Source organism: Pipistrellus hanaki (genome assembly GCF_964339955.1).
Source record: "Pipistrellus hanaki genome assembly, chromosome: X".
Classification (NCBI taxonomy): domain Eukaryota; kingdom Metazoa; phylum Chordata; class Mammalia; order Chiroptera; family Vespertilionidae; genus Pipistrellus; species Pipistrellus hanaki.
This window is the reverse complement of record NC_140524.1, coordinates 91,792,197-91,811,140: the sequence shown is the minus strand read 5'-3', so window position 1 is coordinate 91,811,140 and position 18,944 is coordinate 91,792,197. Positions and strand designations below refer to the sequence as shown.

The 18,944-nt window shown below is 40.8% G+C and overlaps 2 protein-coding genes across 2 annotated transcripts in view; both read left to right on the top strand.

Annotated features, from left to right (window-relative positions):
* LOC311614675 (uncharacterized protein) overlaps window positions 1-3,909 on the top strand; it is a gene marked incomplete at its 5' end in the record, with an annotated part of 18,291 nt that extends 14,382 nt beyond the window's left edge. The window contains 2 exons of the mRNA XM_084869766.1: window positions 3,334-3,551; window positions 3,798-3,909. Of these exons, the coding sequence (XP_084725892.1) occupies window positions 3,334-3,551; window positions 3,798-3,852 (273 nt within the window). The 3' untranslated portion in view covers window positions 3,853-3,909. The remainder of the gene's footprint in view (window positions 1-3,333; window positions 3,552-3,797) is intronic.
* Window positions 3,390-18,944, top strand: EIF2S3 (eukaryotic translation initiation factor 2 subunit gamma). Its single transcript, XM_084869671.1, has 12 exons — window positions 3,390-4,056; window positions 4,535-4,598; window positions 6,723-6,850; window positions 6,940-7,061; window positions 8,289-8,383; window positions 9,392-9,550; window positions 10,732-10,866; window positions 12,938-13,032; window positions 13,832-13,976; window positions 15,024-15,193; window positions 15,790-15,962; window positions 18,571-18,944. Exons 1-12 carry the CDS (start codon window positions 3,988-3,990, stop codon window positions 18,632-18,634), a joined length of 1,419 nt encoding a protein of 472 aa, XP_084725797.1. The 5' UTR covers window positions 3,390-3,987; the 3' UTR covers window positions 18,635-18,944.

The following is an 18,944-nucleotide window of genomic DNA, read 5'->3' as shown; positions in this document are numbered from 1 at the left end:
GCCATCTTGGTTGTGTTTATTTGCATACTCACTCTGATTGGCTGGTGGGCGTGGCTTGTGGAGCGGAGTGATGGTTAAGTTGCATATTACTCTTTTATTAGGTAGGGTGTTATATATTATACATTATATATTGTATATTATAGGTTAACATTATACAACATACAGCATACAATCATATACTAGGGGCCCAGTACATGAATCTGTGCACCTTGAAAGGAACTGTGGGCCACGAGGCTACAGTGGGCACAGGGGCAGGTCTCAGCCCATCCTCCGCACCCCTCCCTGGCCCCTCCTGCTGCAGCTGCTGGTCCCGTCTGCTGGCATCCCTGCTCCCGCTGCTGCCTGCCACTGCTGAGCGAGCAGAGCCGGCGCCATCAGCAGGTGCGAGCAGCAGCTCTAGCGCCAGCAGCAGGTGCAAGTGGGGCCAGCACTGACAGTAGGTGTGAGCGCTGGGTGTAACCTCGGCATGTGGGAGCAAAAATTTTTCAGTAAACACCAGAAGCTCGTCCCAATGATGATGACTGGCACTCTGCCTTGGTCTGGTGCCCCTGCTCATCTGCTCCACCATCCTGCTGCGGCCAATGCCCACAATGTTCCACATGCGTCCCCTGGTGGTCAGCAGATGTTATAGTGAGTGGTTATTCAGTTGTTCCGCCGTTTGGTCCTTTGCATATTAGGGTGTGTGTGTGTGTGTGTGTGTGTGTGTGTATAAATAAATAATTTACTTATATTATCTCTATATAATAGAGGAATATGCAAATTAGCTGGGATGCCATAATGTCATAACCGAACAGCCAGGATCTGAGGCTGTATGGTGCCTGGTTGAGGCGAGGGACCTCAGGCTGCACCCCCTCACCTGGCAGGGCTTGATGGGGACCTCAGGCCACACACCCCCTACCCCAGTGCTGTGCCGGGACACCTCAGGCCATACCCTCTGCCCAGTGGGGCTTGACGAGGGACCTCAGTCTGTGCCCCCAACCCTGGTGCCAGGCCAGGGGACCTGAGGTTGCGCCCCCAACCGGGAGTGGCTTGATGGAGGTGGGGCCGTCGGAAACTGGGTCTCACCCAATGGGGGTGGGGCCAGCCAGGTCTGGGTCTCCTGTGTTTTCAAAGCACATGTGAGTGGTGGGCAGGGACTTGACTCTAGGTCCTGTGGCGTGCCCCAGACCCTGACAGGAGAGAGATTTTCATATACATTTTAGTAATTTTCTTTCATCTCTGACACTTCTTTTATAGAGAAAGGGCAAATAGCAATATTAAAATATTTCCTCCAATTAATTCCCTTTTAATGTGCATGAATTTTGTGCACCAGGCCACTAGTGTACTATATATTGTATATTATATACTATCTATACTAATAAAAGCCTAGGTGACCCTTGTGTGCGATGTTGTCACAAGATGGCCGCCACAAGATGGTCGCACGCACAGTGAAGGCAGGGCCTTGCACCCGTTCCATGTGGTGAGGCCTGGGGTCCTGTGGCTCCACATGGCATGGAGGAGGCCAGTCCCAGTGTCTCTGCTGCCTTGTGCAGAGGAGGTGGGTTCTAGTGGAGGAGGCAGGTCGCAACAGGGGAGGGCAGTTGTGGGCAATCAGGCCTGCAGGATAGCAGTTAGGTGTCAATCAGGCCGGCAGGGAAGTGATTAGGGGGAGATCAGGCCAGCAGGGGAGCAGTTAGGAGGGGTCCCAAATTGGAGAGGGTGCAGGCCAGGCTGAGGGGCCCCACCCCCATGCATGAATTTTGTGCACTGGGCCACTACTATATATTACATTCTGTATTGTATATTATATTTTATATATATATATATATATATATATATATATATATATATATATATATATATAGTGTCCCCCAAAATGTATATAAACTTTTTTTGATAGTTCAATTGATGTCTCTTCCTTTTCAAATTTAAGCATTGGAATTAATAATTATTCAAAGTGTGTACACATTTTTTGAGAAACACTAAATATATATTTTTGAAATATATATTTCTTTTATTGATTTGAGAGAGGAAGGAAGGGAGATAGAAACATCAATGATGAGAATCATTGATGTTGCTGCCTCCTGCACGCTCCCCACTGGGGATCAAGCCTGCAACCCAGGCATGTGCCCTTGGCTGGAATCGAACCCAGGACCCTTCAGTCAGCAGGCCAATGCTCTATCCACTGAGCCAAACCAGCCAGGGCTATATATTTTTTATTTTGTTTTTTCTTTTTAAGAGAGAGTGGGATGGGGAGACAGAGAGAAACATCAATGTGAAAGAGATACATGGTTGCCTCCTGCACACTCCCTACCAGGGCCAGGGAATCAAACCTCAGACCCTTCAGTCCACAGCCTGATGCTCTATCCACTGATCCAAACCAGCTAGGGCTATTTTTTTAATGTTGTTATTGATTTTTAGAGAGAGAGGGAGGAGGAGAGAGCAAGAAACATTGATCAGTTGCCTCCTGCATGTACCCCAACCAGGGATGGAACTCAAAACCTTGCTATGTGCCCTGATGGGGCGTGCAGGAAGAAGCAGATCAATGGCTCTCTCTCATCTTTGATGTTTCTACCACTCTCTCCCTCTCTCTTCCTCTCTGAAATCAATAAAAATTAAATTAAAATTTAAAATAAAATGTACAGGTCACTGATTTTTTAGTATATTCACAAAGTAGTGTAACCATCACCACTAATGACACATTGTTATCATCTGGGTTTTCTGAATTGGTGATACAACTATTTACAATGTCAGATAAATTCTAAATTTATAAACTAAGTTCCTAAATTTAGAATTAATTGCCTCCACTAAATACAAAATATTGTACAGGTTCTGCCATCACTTAACCAATGAATGTATTTATTGAAATATATCTTCCCATTTTAGGTAAACCGTTGTACCTAAAACTTATAAACATACCCATTATCATCTTTCTTAAGCAAATGAACACAGATAACCTAAATTCTTATTCAACTCTCCTTACATTTTTTCTGACCAGAAGTGAAAACATGTTCATGACAGAAAATTTATAAAGCCTAGAAATACACGGGGGAGGAAAAAAACTTGCATTCTTTTAAACACTGGATGAAAAAGGGTTAAATCTCAGCAAGCTTTACATTTTTAAATATCAATTTACTGGTAATATTTCCATTAAAGAAGTGGGTTTTCTTGGATCAGCTTTTTAAAAAAACAAACAAAAAAACCCCACCATTTTTGGGAGGTCTTACTGACTCCCAGCTTCTAATTCTTTTTTTTCCCTTTTTTTTATTAAGGTTATTATATGTGTACATATTTTACCAATCCCCACCCCTTCCACTCCCACCCAGCTTCTTATTCTATGCTAACTCCATTCTGCGCCACTACGGACCAGAAACGACGGAGAGTAAGTTGTTCCACTTCGCTTTTCCCATCCGCCGGCCGCGGAACCTCCGCGCGGGGGCGCCCTGCCCGCCGTCCGCCTGTGACGCGAGGCGACGTGAACGTGGCCAGCTCAGCGCGTGGCCTCCTCCCGGCTCTAGCTCCGTCACCGGTGGGCGGGGCCCACGCGGACTTCTCCTTCGGAAACTGCGGAAGTGAGTGAAAAAACTCGGTTCCCACAGTCTGTCCTCACATCCTACCTAAAGTTCCCAGGTCCTGAGAAACCCTTCCGGCCACCCCCGCGGGAAACCGGAAATGGTTTCTCCGGAGCCGGCGCGCGCGCCGTCAGTTTCACCCGCGTAGCAAGGGGCCTTTTGGGGAGCTGCCCTCCGCGCTGCCTGCGCAAATAACTGACAGGCCCGCTACGAACAGACCCCGGAGTTTCGCCTCGCGTTTTCTAGTCATGCCGCCGGCAGGTACCGTATGAACCGAAGCAGAAAGAAGCCCAAGGGATGAGGCCCCGCCGCACCGGTCGTTCTCCTAGCCCCGGCCCGGGTCCTAGCCTGCCTGCTTTTCGTCGCTCCGCCCCTCCTCCCCCGCCCTGCGTTTCTCTGGCGGTTGCCGCGGCGACTTCCTTCCTCTACCGACAAGATGGCGGGGGGTGAGGCTGGCGTGACTCTCGGCCAGCCGCATCTTTCTCGCCAAGATCTCGCCACTTTGGTAAGGTTCGATCTGGGGCAATACGGAGAGAACTGGAGAGTGGGGAAGACAGGGCCTCCCGAGTGGCGTTGAGACAAGGCAGTGCCGGGCTGCAGGAGCGTGGTTGGCTCTGGAGCCGGAGGTCCTGAGCCGCGCTGCTGCCGGCGTGCTGCCGGCACTGCCGCCGCCACCTGCATCTCGGCACGTCCGCGATCTGGGCAGCGGGGGCGTGAGATCCTGACACCTAAATGTCATTAAGGCTTTCACTTTTGAAAGTTTGTCTTCAGTGCTAATGTCAAGGTGTTCTCTAGAGAGCAGAGGAGTATAGTTTTATGGAGAAGGACTTTGAAAACTTGCCAGTCATCTGAGTGCAGGATTGCTTACAGAAGAGAGCTGTCCTCATAGTGGTCATCTTAGGTCAAGTGTAAAGTGAAAGGGGAAAGTTGTGACTTGCCTTATGTGTAGTGATCAAAAGTAAAAGTAAAATGTTTGATTGCAGGACGTTACCAAACTGACGCCACTTTCCCACGAAGTAATCAGCAGGCAAGCCACGATTAATATAGGTAAGATAAGAAGAACTTCTTGGAGACCTGAGTTGCCTGATCTCCAGCAAGTGATTTTCTCTCCCTTTGTGTGATTACCTGAATTATATAAGGTGGCAGATATTCAAACAGACTGTGAGCGCTTGTGAGCAAAGCACTTCCTTGTTTTCTTTGGGAAGCACATGTTACCCATGCTTACCTTACAGACTAGGTGGGGGCGGGGGGGAATACAGACATATGAGAAGTTTAATAGCATAAGGCAGTATGTAGTCATGTAGCACTTTAAGTAAGAAATAAAAATGTGGCTGTACTTGTCACACAGGGTTATTGCAAGGGCAGAGTGTTTTTGAAAGTTTTATTTGCTATATAGGCTATTATTATGTAGAGTATTTTTTTCCCCTTAATTGACACCTACAACTGTAGAGGAGAAGTTATGTCGACTGAGTGTAAATTTGGGCTGTTTGAGAGTCTGTACAAACAGCACAGTAAAACCTACTTAAAAAGTAAGGATATTAAAGAGTTGTAAGATATATGCTGTCCTTGACATCATTACTGTAATTAAACCTGGGTTTTCTTATTTTCATGGATTCCTTTTGGTTAGGCTTATCATACCTATTTATTTTACTCTGGGAATACTGGAAAATTTCTGAATATATGTATCTTTTTAATTTTAATTTTTTTTTATTGATTATGGTATCACATAATTGTCCTCATCCCCCCAATCCCATCCCAAACCCCTCCCTACATATGCCCTTACCCTCCCCACCCCCCCTTGTCCATGGCCACTGGCCAGGCCCATATGCATGCACACAAGTCCTTTGGTTGGTCTCTTCCCCTTTACCCCCACCCTCCCCTGCTTTCCCTCTGAGGTTTGAAAGTCTGTTCGGTGCTTCTCTTTCTCTGAGTCAGTTTTTGTTCATCAGCCTATGTTCTTCATCATTTCCTTTAGATGTGTGAGATCATGTGATCTACGAAATACCCTTATAAGAACCTAAACTGAAACAAGCCATAATGGTTATACTGAGAGGCAAATGAATCAGTCTGTAAATTTGGGCTGTTTGAGAGGCAAATGAATCAGTCTGTGAGTTCCTTTCTGGGCCAACAGTTCTTTTCTTTTTTTTCTTTAATATATTTTATTGATTTTTCAGAGAGAGGGATAGAGAGAAACATCGATGGGAGAGAAACATTGATCAGCTGCCTCCTGCACCCCCCTTACTGGGGATGTGCCCGAAACCAAGGTACATGCCCTTGACTGGAATCGAACCTGGGACCCTTCAGTCCGCAGGCTGACGCTCTATCCACTGAGCCAAACCGGTTTCGGCCCAAGAGTTCTTTTTTTTTTAAATATATATTTTATTGATTTTTTGCAGAGAGGAAGGGAGAGAGATAGAGAGCTAGAAACGTCGATGAGAGAGAAACATCCACCAGCTGCCTCCTGCACACCCCACCGGGGATGTGCCCGCAACCAATGTACATGCCCTTGACCGGAATCGAACCCGGGACCTTTCAGTCCGCAGACCGACGCTCTACCACTGAGCCAAACTGGCTTCAGCCCAACAGTTCTTTTGAGTCCCAATTTCAATGTCAAATAGTATTCTTATTTTAAAAGTTTTATTTATTGATTTAAGAGAGAGAAACATCGATTTGTTGTTCCACTTATTTATGTGTTCATTGGTTGCTGCTTGTGTGTACCCTGACCAAGATGGAAACCACAACCTTGGTATATTATGATGATGCTCCAACCTACTGAACTACCCAGCCAGGGCCTTGAGTGTCTATTTTAAATGAAGGCAATCTTTCCTGTGATTAAAAACATGAGGTGAATAATTTTTAGTATGCTAAGTATGGCTTTTTTTGTTGTTGTTGATCCTTACACAAGGATATTTTTCCCATTAGAAAGAGTGGAAGGGAGAGGGGGAAGGCTCTCATCATTGATATTTCTGTCTCTCCCTCTCCCTTCCTCTCTGAAATCAATAAAAATATATTTTAAAGAAATATGTAGGCAAAAAATTGAAGCCACTGTTGGTTTTACATTGATATTTTATAATGAGTTTATGGCTTTGTTTTTCTGGTCCATTGTTAATTGCAAAAAATAATTGGTGCAATTAAGTGCATGTGAATTAATTTTTTGAATTTTGTCTGTAGGTACGATTGGCCACGTAGCTCATGGAAAATCCACAGTTGTAAAAGCTATTTCCGGAGTTCATACTGTAAGATTCAAAAATGAGCTAGAAAGAAATATTACAATCAAGCTGGGATATGCTAATGCTAAGGTGAGCCCTGTACTGTGGAACTAAACATCAACTTTAATTGGAAAGTGCAGATAACAAAATCCAAATCTTCTTTTCATTGAATCTTTTAGATTTATAAACTTGATGACCCAAGTTGTCCTCGGCCAGAATGTTACAGATCCTGTGGAAGTAGCACACCTGATGAATTTCCTACAGACATTCCAGGGACCAAAGGAAACTTCAAATTAGTCAGGTGACCTCTTTGGTGCTAAAAACACTTTATGCTTTGTGGTCGGAGCTCTTTGAAGTATATGAACCAGGATATTAAACAGAGAGCCTAATCGCTGAATGGTTTTGTTATTTTAACATATGCTTTTAAATAGATGTTTCTATTCTAAAGGGAAGAACAAAGCCATTCATTTTTAAAATACATATTTTTATTGATTTTAAGAGAAGAAGGGAGAGATAGGAACATCAATGATGAGAGAAAATCATGGCTGCCTTTTGGATGGCCCACAACCCAGGCATGTGCCCTGATCAGGAATTGAACCATGACCAGCTGGGCAGAGAATTTTATCAAAAGCCGGCCCAATTCCAGCTTTTGAAAGTGCTAGAGAAATTTTAGGCAAATTATTTTTTCAGATGGCAATGCCCATTCTGTTAACACTGTTAGCTTTCAAATAGGTGAAATTCCCTATACACACTTCATACTGTATTTATTTTCATTGGATTTGGGAATTTCTGTCTCTTCAGTTATTTCTAGTTACTACGTAGTTAATTTCATTCGCTTTGTAATGATCTATAGCGATTTGACTCTCAGCGAGTAGATAATCTTTTTTTTTTTCTTAATATATTTTATTGATTTTGTACAGAGAGCAAGGGAGAGAGATAGAGAGCTAGAAACATCGAGGAAAGAGAGTCATCGATCAGCCGCCTCTTGCACACCCCCTACTGGGGATATGCCTGCAACCAAGGTACATGCCCTTGACCGGAATCGAACCCGGGACCTTTCAGTCCCCAAGCCGACGCTCTATCCATTGAGCCAAACCGGTCTCGGCGATAATCTTATTTTCAAGGTCTAGAAACACCAAGTCCTGTAACCACTTGACTTTATTTTTATTGATTTTTTATATTTTTTTTACAGATAGGAAGGGAGAAGGATAAAGAGCTAGAAACATTGATGAGAGAGCCATCCACCAGCTGCCTCCTGCACACCCCCTACCGGGGATGTGCCCGCAACCAATGTACATGCCCTTAACCGGAATCAAACCTGGGACCTTTCAGTTCGCATACTGACGCTCTATCCACTGAGCCAAACCGGTTTTGGCACCACTTGCCTTTATAGAAGTAATAAATATTTATATTTTTTCCATATTCATATGTAATACTTATATTCTGCATTAAAGTGATTTAATTTTGGGAAATCTATAACTTGTATCTTGAAGCATTGGAGGACTGATTGTTATTTCTTCATTGGTAGGCATGTTTCCTTTGTTGACTGTCCTGGCCACGATATTTTAATGGCTACTATGCTGAACGGTGCCGCAGTGATGGATGCAGCTCTTCTGTTGATAGGTAAGTAACATCAGAATTGGTTTGGACAAATCAATGTGGAGCAAATCCAAGATGAAATATTTAAAGGGGAACGGCCTTTAAAGGCCATATCCATTACCTAAGGGTGACATGAATGGAAACTAACATGAAATACTAGATGACATCCCTGCCTACCAGCTATCACAAAATATTAAACAAGATAGACCTAGGGCCTGTAGAATTCGTATGGTAGTATATATTTTTAAAAGTCAATAGTTCATTTTCCACACATCACATGACATAACTTCTTACTTTTATTTTTAAAAGTATGCCAAGGTGGGTGTGAAGAGAGCAGAGCGCCTGAAGAATGGCTCCTCTGTGAATAACACACCAACAGCAACTTGGGCCTATTCTTCACAGGTGGCAGGATACCATGACTTTCCTGTGACATTAAGCCCCAAACATGAAAAAAAGCATGCCAAGGAATATAATATAGGACACCTCAACATTACTGCATAGAGAAATGACCGTTGGAGTGCCCAACAAAACATGCCTATTTCTTTATAATACACTGGTGGTTATCTTTACTATTAGTGTTCTTCCCTTTTTTTGTTAGGGAATGATTAGTTGAAATTCATAGCTTGTAGTAAGTGTCTTTTCACTCACCCTGACCGGTTTGGCTCAGTGGATAGAGTGTCAGCTTGTGGACTGAAGGGTCCCGGGTTCGATTCTGATCAAGGGCATGTGCCTTGGTTGCGAGCACATCCCCAGTGGGGGGTGTGCAGGAGGCAGACTTATCATTTTAGCCATTTAAAGTGTACAAATTGGTGGCATTAAGTACACTGACAGTGTTGTACAAGCATCATCACTGTCTAGATCCAGAACATCTTCATTACCCCAAAAGAAAGCCCTATGCCCATTAAACAGTCACTATTCTCCCCCAGTCCAGCTCTGGCAACTACTAATCTGCTTTATGTCTCATGAATTTGCCTCTTCTGACAAATATTTCTAGCTAATTCTCATGCATCTATTTTATTCTTTGTCATTTAGCTGGTAATGAGTCTTGTCCTCAGCCTCAGACGTCTGAACACCTGGCTGCTATAGAAATCATGAAACTGAAGCATATTTTGATTTTACAAAATAAAATTGATTTGGTGAAAGAAAGCCAGGCTAAAGAACAATATGAACAGATCCTTGCATTTGTACAAGGTAAGAAGCCGTAATATCTAATACATCTATGGATCACTTGGAGAGCTAGTTAATCCAGGTACCAGATGTTAGCTTAATAGATTATATAAAACAGGGTAAGCCTTATTTTTCTCTACCTACCATCTGGTGAAATCAATGTTTCTGAATGAATAGACAAATATATTTTTGCTGGTTGAGAGAAGTGAAGTTGTATTCTGGAAACTACCAGTTTAGTAAAAATCCTCAGTGAGCCCTAGCTGGTTTGGCTCAGTGGATAGAGTGTCAGCCTGGGGATTGAAGAGTCCTGGGTTCAATTCCTTTCAAGGGCCCATGCCTGGATTGTGGGCTCTACCTCCAGTATGGGGCATGGAGGAGGTAGCCGATCAATGATTCTCATCATTGATGTTTCTATCTCTTCCCTCTCCCTCTCTGAAATCAGTAAAAATGTTTTTTTAAAAATAAATTAAAAAATCCTCAGTGATAATAAAATGAACAAAGCACTTAAAAAACAGTTCTTAAATAAATTCTTAAAATGTGTAGCTACTTGGAGAATTGGAACTGACAATCATTTATTTAAACTTCATCATCCCTTTCTCTACCAGCTAGTGTTCTTCATATCAGGGAAGACATGATACATCTTATTGTTGACATTTGATTCTCTCTCAGCCTTGTTTTTCTTGTTCGAAAGGTTGACTTTCCACAGAACCCAGTTCTTTCATAATGTAAAAGAATAAGTCATATTGATTAAAATTAATTCTGTTTGTTCCATTTCTTTGACCAGCCTGTTTGACATATAATTAATAAGGAGCAAATATTAATATGTGCAGTAGTCTTTGATTAGCAAAGAGTCTATAATTTTAACATTTATTGGTAAGTTAATTACATGTTACTAGAAATCTTTCAACTAGTAAAGTGTTCTTTCCCAGGAGTGTTAATATTTTATTCCTTTAAACCGTTTTATCATCTTAGTATATTAAATGTATTTTAACATTTTTCTCTTAAAGGGAATAGTACCCATTTTCAGGAGTAAAAGCAAACGGAATACTGCCACCTTTCTAAACAAAATTATCACTTTCTACTGGTTGCTGGCACTTGTGTGGGAATGTGTGTAGGCATCTGTTTCTTAATAGTTTCCTGTAACATGTATAGAACAAGTTTTGTAAAATTGAAGAATTCTGATTTTTCTCAATTTTGTCATATAGGTACAGTAGCAGAAGGTGCTCCTATTATTCCAATTTCTGCACAGCTGAAATATAATATTGAAGTTGTGTGTGAGTACATAGTAAAGAAAATCCCAGTACCGCCGAGAGATTTTACTTCAGAACCCCGACTTATTGGTAAGTGATAGGATTTGTCTTTGACTCTTTTTTTTTTTTAATATATTTTATTGATTTTTTTACAGAGAGAAAGGGAGAGAGATAGAGAGCTAGAAACGTCGATGAGAGAAACATCGACCAGCTGCCTCTTGCACACCCCCTACTGGGGATGTGCCCGCAACCAAGGTACATGCCCTTGACCGAAATCGAACCCGGGACCTTTCAGTCTGCAGACCGACACTCTACCACTGAGCCAAACCAGTTTCGGCAAGATTTGTCTTTAACTCTTAAATTGGATCTTTTCTACATTGGTGATTCCCCCTTAAGAGTATTTATTGCTATTTCCTATATCTGCAGAAGTAATAATAAATTATAATCTCCATTGAAAAATGTTTTTTAATTATTGAGTTTTGAGAGCATATTGGCAATGCTAGATTGCATTATTGGATCAGGGCCAGAGTCCTGAATGCAGAAGAAATGTAACCTTTTTGTATATATGTTACGTGATTGAGATGGAATAACACAATATTCTCTATGGGATTATGTTGTAATAAAGAACAGAATATTAGAACTCTCACACAGATTTGTACCATTAATGAAGATTTTCATGTCCCTTTCACTTTCATTTAAGTTTAAAATATCAGTATTGCTATAATTTGATCATCAAAGCTTGTGATTTCTTTCTTATTTTATTGATTTCATAGAGGAAGGGAGAGAGATATATATCAATGATGAGAGAAAATCATTGATCAGCTGCCTACTGCATTCCCCCTACTGGGGATTGAGCCTATAATCCAGCCATGTGCCCTTGACCGAAATTGAACCCAGGACCCTTCACTTTGCTGGTCTGTTGAGCCAAACCAGCTAGTGCTAAGCTTGTGATTTTTACAGAGATGTAGAAGCCTTTTCAAAACACATTTGAGCCCTTTTGGGCCCACCTGTGTGTTGTGGGAAGTGTTCTCTTCTCTTGGGCCATTGTGATGCATACCCATTGTTAAGAGACACTGACTGCTCTCAGGACCTAAGTGTAGGTCTTATAGTCCTAGAGTTGTTTTATAGTTTTAAAACTCAATTTTTATTTCAGGAGTTGTATAGAGGTATATAAAGAAAACAAAAAAGTCCATAATGTCCCTGCCTCCCACTTCTAGCCCCTTAGCCCTGAAGTAACCAAAGTTAAACAATTGGCATATATTATTCCCATACCTCTCTTTGCTCACATCATCATGTATTTAGTTTCAGTTTTTCTTTGTGGAGGTGGAATCAATACTGTGTGTGTTATTTTAGTAACTAGTTTATTCCCCCCTTAATAGTATCCTTCCAGACTGGCATATATGGTTCTACATTCTTTTTTTTCTTTTCTTAAATATATTTTATTGATTTTTTTTTTTTTTTTTTTTTTTAACAGAGAAGAAGGGAGAGGGATAGAGAGCTAGAAACATCGATCAGCTGCCTCCTGCACACCCCCTACCGGGGATGTGCCCGCAACCAGTGTACATGCCCTTGACCGGAATCGAACCTAGGACCTTTCGGTCCATAGATCGATGCTCTATCCACTGAGCCAAACTGGTTTCGGCTATGGTTCTACATTCTTTAATGGCTGCATGACAATCCCTAGTATTTTTTAAAAAATATATTTTATTGATCTTTTTACAGAGAGGAAGAGAGATGGATAGAGGGTTAGAAACATCGATGAAAGAGAGACATCAACCAGCTGCCTCTTGTACACCCCCTACTGGGGATGTGCCTGAAACCAAGGTACATGCCCTTGACCGGAATCGAACTCGGGACCTTTCAGTCTGCAGGCCCACGCTCTATCCACTGAGCCAAACCAGTTTTGGCAACAATCCCTAGTATTGATGGACCATAAAATGCCTCCTATCAGTGAACTTTTACGTTATTGCCACTTTTTCATAAGACTGCAATAAACTTAGTTGGAGTAATAATATCAGATTGTCACAAACTCACCCCTATGGTGTAAATCTTACGTGTGTACTATTTTAGGGAAATTAACTTAGAAAATAATATTTCATATAAAATTAAAGTGTATAAAATTAAAGTGTATAGACTCGGCTTTAATTTGTTTTATTTTTAGTTATTAGGTCCTTTGATGTCAACAAACCTGGCTGTGAAGTAGATGATCTTAAAGGTGGTGTAGCTGGGGGTAGTATTTTAAAAGGAGTGTTAAAGGTAAGTTGGGTTTTGGTGATTGTGTGTTTTTGTGTTTATTTAATTTGGGTAAATTGGTTAATAACATTTAAATTTCAGGTTTTTGCAACTTTGCAATACAATATCTGTATACTCCATTGTGTGCTCACTACCAAAAATCTACTGGCTATGATTTTATGATTTTGCTTTGTTTTCCCCTGGTCTTTTTAGTTTTTTTGTTTTTCTTTCCGTTACAGTTTACATTCAGTATTATTCTGTATTTGTTTCAGATGTACAGCAAAGTGGTTAGAAAATCATGTACTTCCTAGGTCTTAATCAGGAAAACAGTATATGAATATTTTAGATTGAAAAAAAAAATTTTTTTCTAAAGACATGAAACTCTTTTTAAAATAATTTATTGATTTGAGAGAGAGATCAATTTGTTCTACTTATTTCTGTATTAGTTGCTTCTTGTATGTGCTCTTATTGGGGATCAAACCTGCAGCCTCGGCATATTGGGACAACTCTAACCAACTGTGCTACCCGTCCAGGCCAAAAATCTTTTTCTTGGTGCCTAGTACTTGATATAGATGTCTTTTAGTACCCCACATTTTTTGTGTAAATAGGCTTATGTGGTAGCTGGTTAGGAACAATGGGATGGTTCTGGTTTGGGAGATCTTTTTTACTTTTTTTTATTGCTGTGATCTTTGAAATAGAAAAAGGATTGCCTTTTCAGTTTTGTGGTCTTTCTGTTGGGACTTTTTATGTGTAAATGGGAATTGTGTTGTCCCTAATTCTAAATGAAGTAATTCTAATTATTAATTTATTTATTTTTTTACAGGTGGGCCAGGAGATAGAAGTCAGACCTGGTATAGTTTCCAAAGATAGTGAAGGAAAACTCATGTGTAAACCAATCTTTTCCAAAATTGTATCACTGTTTGCGGAACATAATGATCTTCAGTACGCTGCTCCAGGGGGTCTCATTGGTAAGGATTTTCCTCTCATCCCTATGTTATTTTTGAGAGGCAGGAGGGGAGAGGGAGAGAGAGAGAAAAACATCAATGTGAGAGAGGGAAACATCGATTGGCTACCTCCCGCATGTCCCCCATTGGGGAGCAAGCCCACAATCTGGGCATGTGCCCTTACTAAGAATTGAACTGAGGACCCTCCAGTATATGGGATGACACCCAACCAACTAAGCCACACCAGCCAGGGCTACGTTTTCATTTGTGGATATTCATGGCACTTTTCATGGGAAATGAATTACTCAAAAAGATATATTATAGATACTCCTTTTGTTAATTGGCACCCCAGGATATGTTCATTAATTTTAGAAAGGGGAGAAGGGAGACAGAGTGGGGAGAGAGATAACACATGTACCCACCACCCAACTTCAACAGATTACGAATACTGTCCAATCTTGCTTCCTCTTTATGTCTATTCCTCTCCTATTCAAAAGATACACTGCTAACACATTTTGAAGTGGATCCTAGGAATCATATATAAAATCTTCAAGCTATCTTTTTTACCCGCCTAGGGGAGAAATGGCAGGCAGATATTCTTCACACTACTCATGAATTTTGTATCTTTTTAGCCTTCATTAAGGATAGATGCATTTTTTAGTTAATCTATTATCTCTTTGTCCTTTGTTTAGAATTTAAGTTAGGAGAGTCTTTCTGATTTCAAATACACAACTAACCTGGGAGTTTACAGTTCTATTTCTTCAGGTAAAATGGATTTTTTTGCCAAACCTATGTGGCTGTTATATGACTATGAAAATCTAAGTATTAAAATGTATAGGTGTGTGCTGTACTTGTTTGAGTACGTTTTGGGGTAAACAGCTTTGTAGGGAAAAAAGTTGGAACGTGTACACACACATACATACAGGCATACAAACACTAGAGGCCCGATGCATGAAATCATGCAAGGGTTCAGCCCTCACAGTCCAAGTTCATCTGGAAAGTTGTTTGGCTGTTCCGTCTAATTAGCATATTAGCTCTTTATTTCATAGGATATATCTTATTTCATATCAGGAGTTGGAACCAAGATTGACCCCACTTTGTGCCGGGCTGACAGAATGGTGGGGCAGGTCCTCGGTGCAGTTGGAGCTTTACCTGAGATCTTCACGGAATTGGAAATCTCCTATTTCCTGCTTAGACGCCTTCTAGGTGTGCGCACCGAAGGAGACAAAAAAGCTGCAAAAGTAAGTGCTTTCCATAATTCCTGTTTCAAAAAAAGTGACAGTGATGTAAAGACCAGTTTTACAGTTAACATGGGATTAAAAAAATAAATAAATAAATTTGACTTCTTGAAAGTGGAGAATTTCACTATGGCAGTCGGTTTAAAATGAAACCAAACAAAACGGAAAAGTATGTCGTGACAATGTTATAGTCCTGTTACCCATTTTACTTACTTTCTTGTTAATCTTCACCTGAGGATATTTTCCCATCGATTTTTAAAGTGGGAGGGAGGGGGAGAGACAGAGAATGAAACATCTGTGTGTCCTCCAATAGATTCATTGCCTCCTGCACGTGTCCCATCCAGGGCCAGAGATCGAGCCTGCAACTGAGGCATGTGCCCTTGACTGGAATCAAACCTGGGTCCACTCTATCCACTGAGCCAAACTGGCTAGGGCATCATTTGATATTTATTTGTTTATTTATTTATTTATTTATTTTTAGTTTCAAGATTATTCTGGTAGAGATAGAAAGTTGCTGACATCTGTTGTTGGCAAGGATGTCAGAAAACAAGTTTTGGAACACATTTACTTGATATTGAGGTTTATTTTTATTTTCCTAGGTACAAAAGTTGTCTAAGAATGAAGTGCTCATGGTGAACATAGGATCCTTGTCGACTGGAGGACGAGTTAGTGCAGTCAAGGCCGATTTGGGCAAAATTGTTCTGACTAATCCTGTGTGCACGGAAGTAGGAGAAAAAATTGCCCTTAGCCGAAGGGTTGAGAAACACTGGCGGTAAGTGTATTAGCCTTTGCTACTATCTAATAAAGAAGACACAGTTAATTTTCTTAGATCCTTGGTGGTGTGCACGGGCACACGCACACACTCACACTCTTTCACACACACTTTTCCTTCAATGCAACAGTTATTGCGGCTTTAACTTTAAACTGTATTTATTTGGATGACTTTGTAATCTTTATTTCCAGCCCTGATTTTTTTTTTCTTTTGTTTTTAAATTAATCTTTATTGTTCATATTATTACAAAGGTTCCTCATTTCTTCCCCCTTCCACCAGGTTCCCACCCCTCCCTCCGCCCCCTCCCCACCCCCCATTGTCCTCATCCATAGGTGCACAGTTTATGTTCAGTCTCTTCCTCCCTCCCTTCCCCCCCCCCAACAGTCAGACCACTTCCCTCCCATATCTCTGACTCTACTACAATGAACCGCTATTATTGTTCATCAGGTTTTTCAATCTCCTTTTTTTTTTTTTTTTTTTTTAATTAATAAACTTTTACACTTCTAAGAATAAATTTTAAAATCTAATAATTTTAAACCTTGTTTTTTTTCTGCCCTGGGAATTGAGAGCAAACTTGTTTACATGTAAACTTGCCAAAGGTGTAGCCATTCAAGTGTAAATGGACACATTGTTTAAAGATGGCTGCTGGCTGGAATTGGATTACCTGTTCTGGGTGGGAAGGGCTTGTCATTCCCTTTCTCCATTAAAATTAAGGTGTTAGCTTTAAAACCTCTTTTTGGCGAAAGACCTTAAACTTTCAGAACTTTAAATTTTTCAGATAGTAAATCAGTTACTTAGCATTTTCTCAAATCAATAATACCTCCACATGCCCAAGGATACACTTCACACAAAAGACATTTCCAAATAGATCAACCAACCTCATCCAGGCCCCACACAAGGCATCTAAGCCTTCATCACTTGATTCAGCAGACCCTCAAGTTCCCCCAAAAGTTTCCAGCCATGTCTGAGAGGCAGCCTTGGGGCGGAGGCAGGCGAGGAGTGAGCTGTTCCAGGCCTGGCTGCTTCGGGCCTGGCCTCTGTTGCTCTGGTCCGTTCCACAACCAGCTGCTCCAGGTCTGGCCACTGCCGCTCCCGACCTGGCTGCTCCGGGCGTGTACAGCCCTGATTTGTGATGGACACCTATGAAAAACCAATGAATTTGGTTCAGTATTTCCCTTGTCTATGGCTTTTTAAAACTTTCATTTGGAAATAAATTCAGACTTATCAGGAAAATTACAAGAGTTGCACACACAACTCCTGTATTCCCTTTTCCCAAATGCACAATTTACTTTGTGTGTGTGCATATATATTTATATATAAATATATGAATAAACTTTCTGAACCGTTTGAGGATTAGGTTGTTTATAACCATGCCTCTTGATCTCATAATACTTCGTATATTTCCTAAAAACAAAGATATTCTTTTATATAACTATGTAAAGAAGTTTAACATTGATAAAATAATAAAATCTACAGTCCATATTCCAGTTTTATTGCTTGTCCCAATATTGTCTTCAATGTCCTTCCAGACTGAGTCATGCATTGCATTTAGTTTTCATGTCTCTTTGATGTCTAGTCTGGAACTTCCTTAACCTTTCATTGTTTTGGCATTGACAGCTTTAAAGAATACCAGCTAGTTACTTCATAGACTCTTCCTCAATTTGGGTTTATCTGATGTTTTCTAAGATTAGATTCAGGTTTTATATTCTTGGCTGGAATACTTATATAGGTGGTGATGTCTCCTTAGAGAATTACTAAAATTGTTCAAAGAAATGAGAGCATCTGAATGATTCTTAACATTTTGAAAATATTTTTTATTGAGTTTAGAGAAGAAAGGGGGAGAGAGATAGAAACATCAATGATGAGAATCATTGATTGGCTGCCTCCTGCACTCTCCCTACTGGGGATTGAGCCCATAACCTAAGCGTGTGCCCTGATTGGGAATCAAACCAGTAACCTCTTGATTCCCGGGTTGATGTTCAACCACTGAGCTATGCTGGCTGGGTGATTGTTACATTCTTTGGAATTGTGGTTTTAACCCATGTGGAGGTGGATTTTGTTCTAGAAGCTACAGTTGAGTTAGCAATCCAGCTTAGTCACTTAATAGAGCAGACATTGGAAGAGGAAGCAGAGGTCCCTCTGCTGTTGAGAGTAATCTGCCAATAATAGACTATCTAGTCCTTTTAATGTCCTTTACCAGCTAAGGTAATGCTAAAGCCATTGTGATATGCTGAGGTGCTGTGAATGGAGAAAAGGATAGAGAATGAGATTTTTAAAAAATATCAGAGGGAGGGGTTTTGTAACGGTGTGGTTCCTTAGGTGGATGGGAAGGCTCTTGGCAGTTCTGGAGTGGATGAGTTTTGATAGAGTGAAGATGAGCATATTTGTAGTAGCAATTTTTTTTTTTTTTCTTCTGTCATTCATTCTGACTGGAATCCATCTGTCTGGGTCTAAGAATCTAAGATGATAGTGTGAGCTCTATGGAGGAGCAGGTTTTGGAAACATTCTGATTGAGCAGATAGGCAAGTAAAACCAGTTCTGTCAAATGATTGTGTGGTAATAATGAAAGAGCCCAAAACTCACAGTTTCTTTCATTTTCATTTTGCAGTTTAATTGGTTGGGGTCAAATAAGAAGAGGAGTGACAATCAAGCCAACAGTAGATGATGACTGAAGAATTTGGATCAAATCAGATTTTCTATTACCAAATTAGCGATATATTTTCAAAGTAGTGCTGGGGAGTGAATTTCACCGTAGTATCAATTATTCTCATTTTTTGGTGATGCAAATGTAACCTCTCTAGTACTGAAATTAGGGTCTATAATAAATGCAAAAATTACTGGATTGATTCTCTCAGAAACTGCTCATTCCCAAATAATGTCTAAATTACGTATCACTGCTGGTTTGAAAGGAAACTGCTACAACTAGCTTTTGCTGTAGCACATGTATCACGGAACCTATTTGAAATAAATTTCTTCTTCTTA

Coding starts and splice junctions, on each gene's coding strand:
- EIF2S3 (XM_084869671.1), top strand. CDS start 3,988: ATGGCGGGGGGTGAGGCTGGCGTGACTCTCGGCCAGCCGCATCTTTCT. Junction 10,867..12,937: donor TTCAGAACCCCGACTTATTG/GTAAGTGATAGG, acceptor TTTTATTTTTAG/TTATTAGGTCCTTTGATGTC. Junction 15,963..18,570: donor AGGGTTGAGAAACACTGGCG/GTAAGTGTATTA, acceptor TTCATTTTGCAG/TTTAATTGGTTGGGGTCAAA.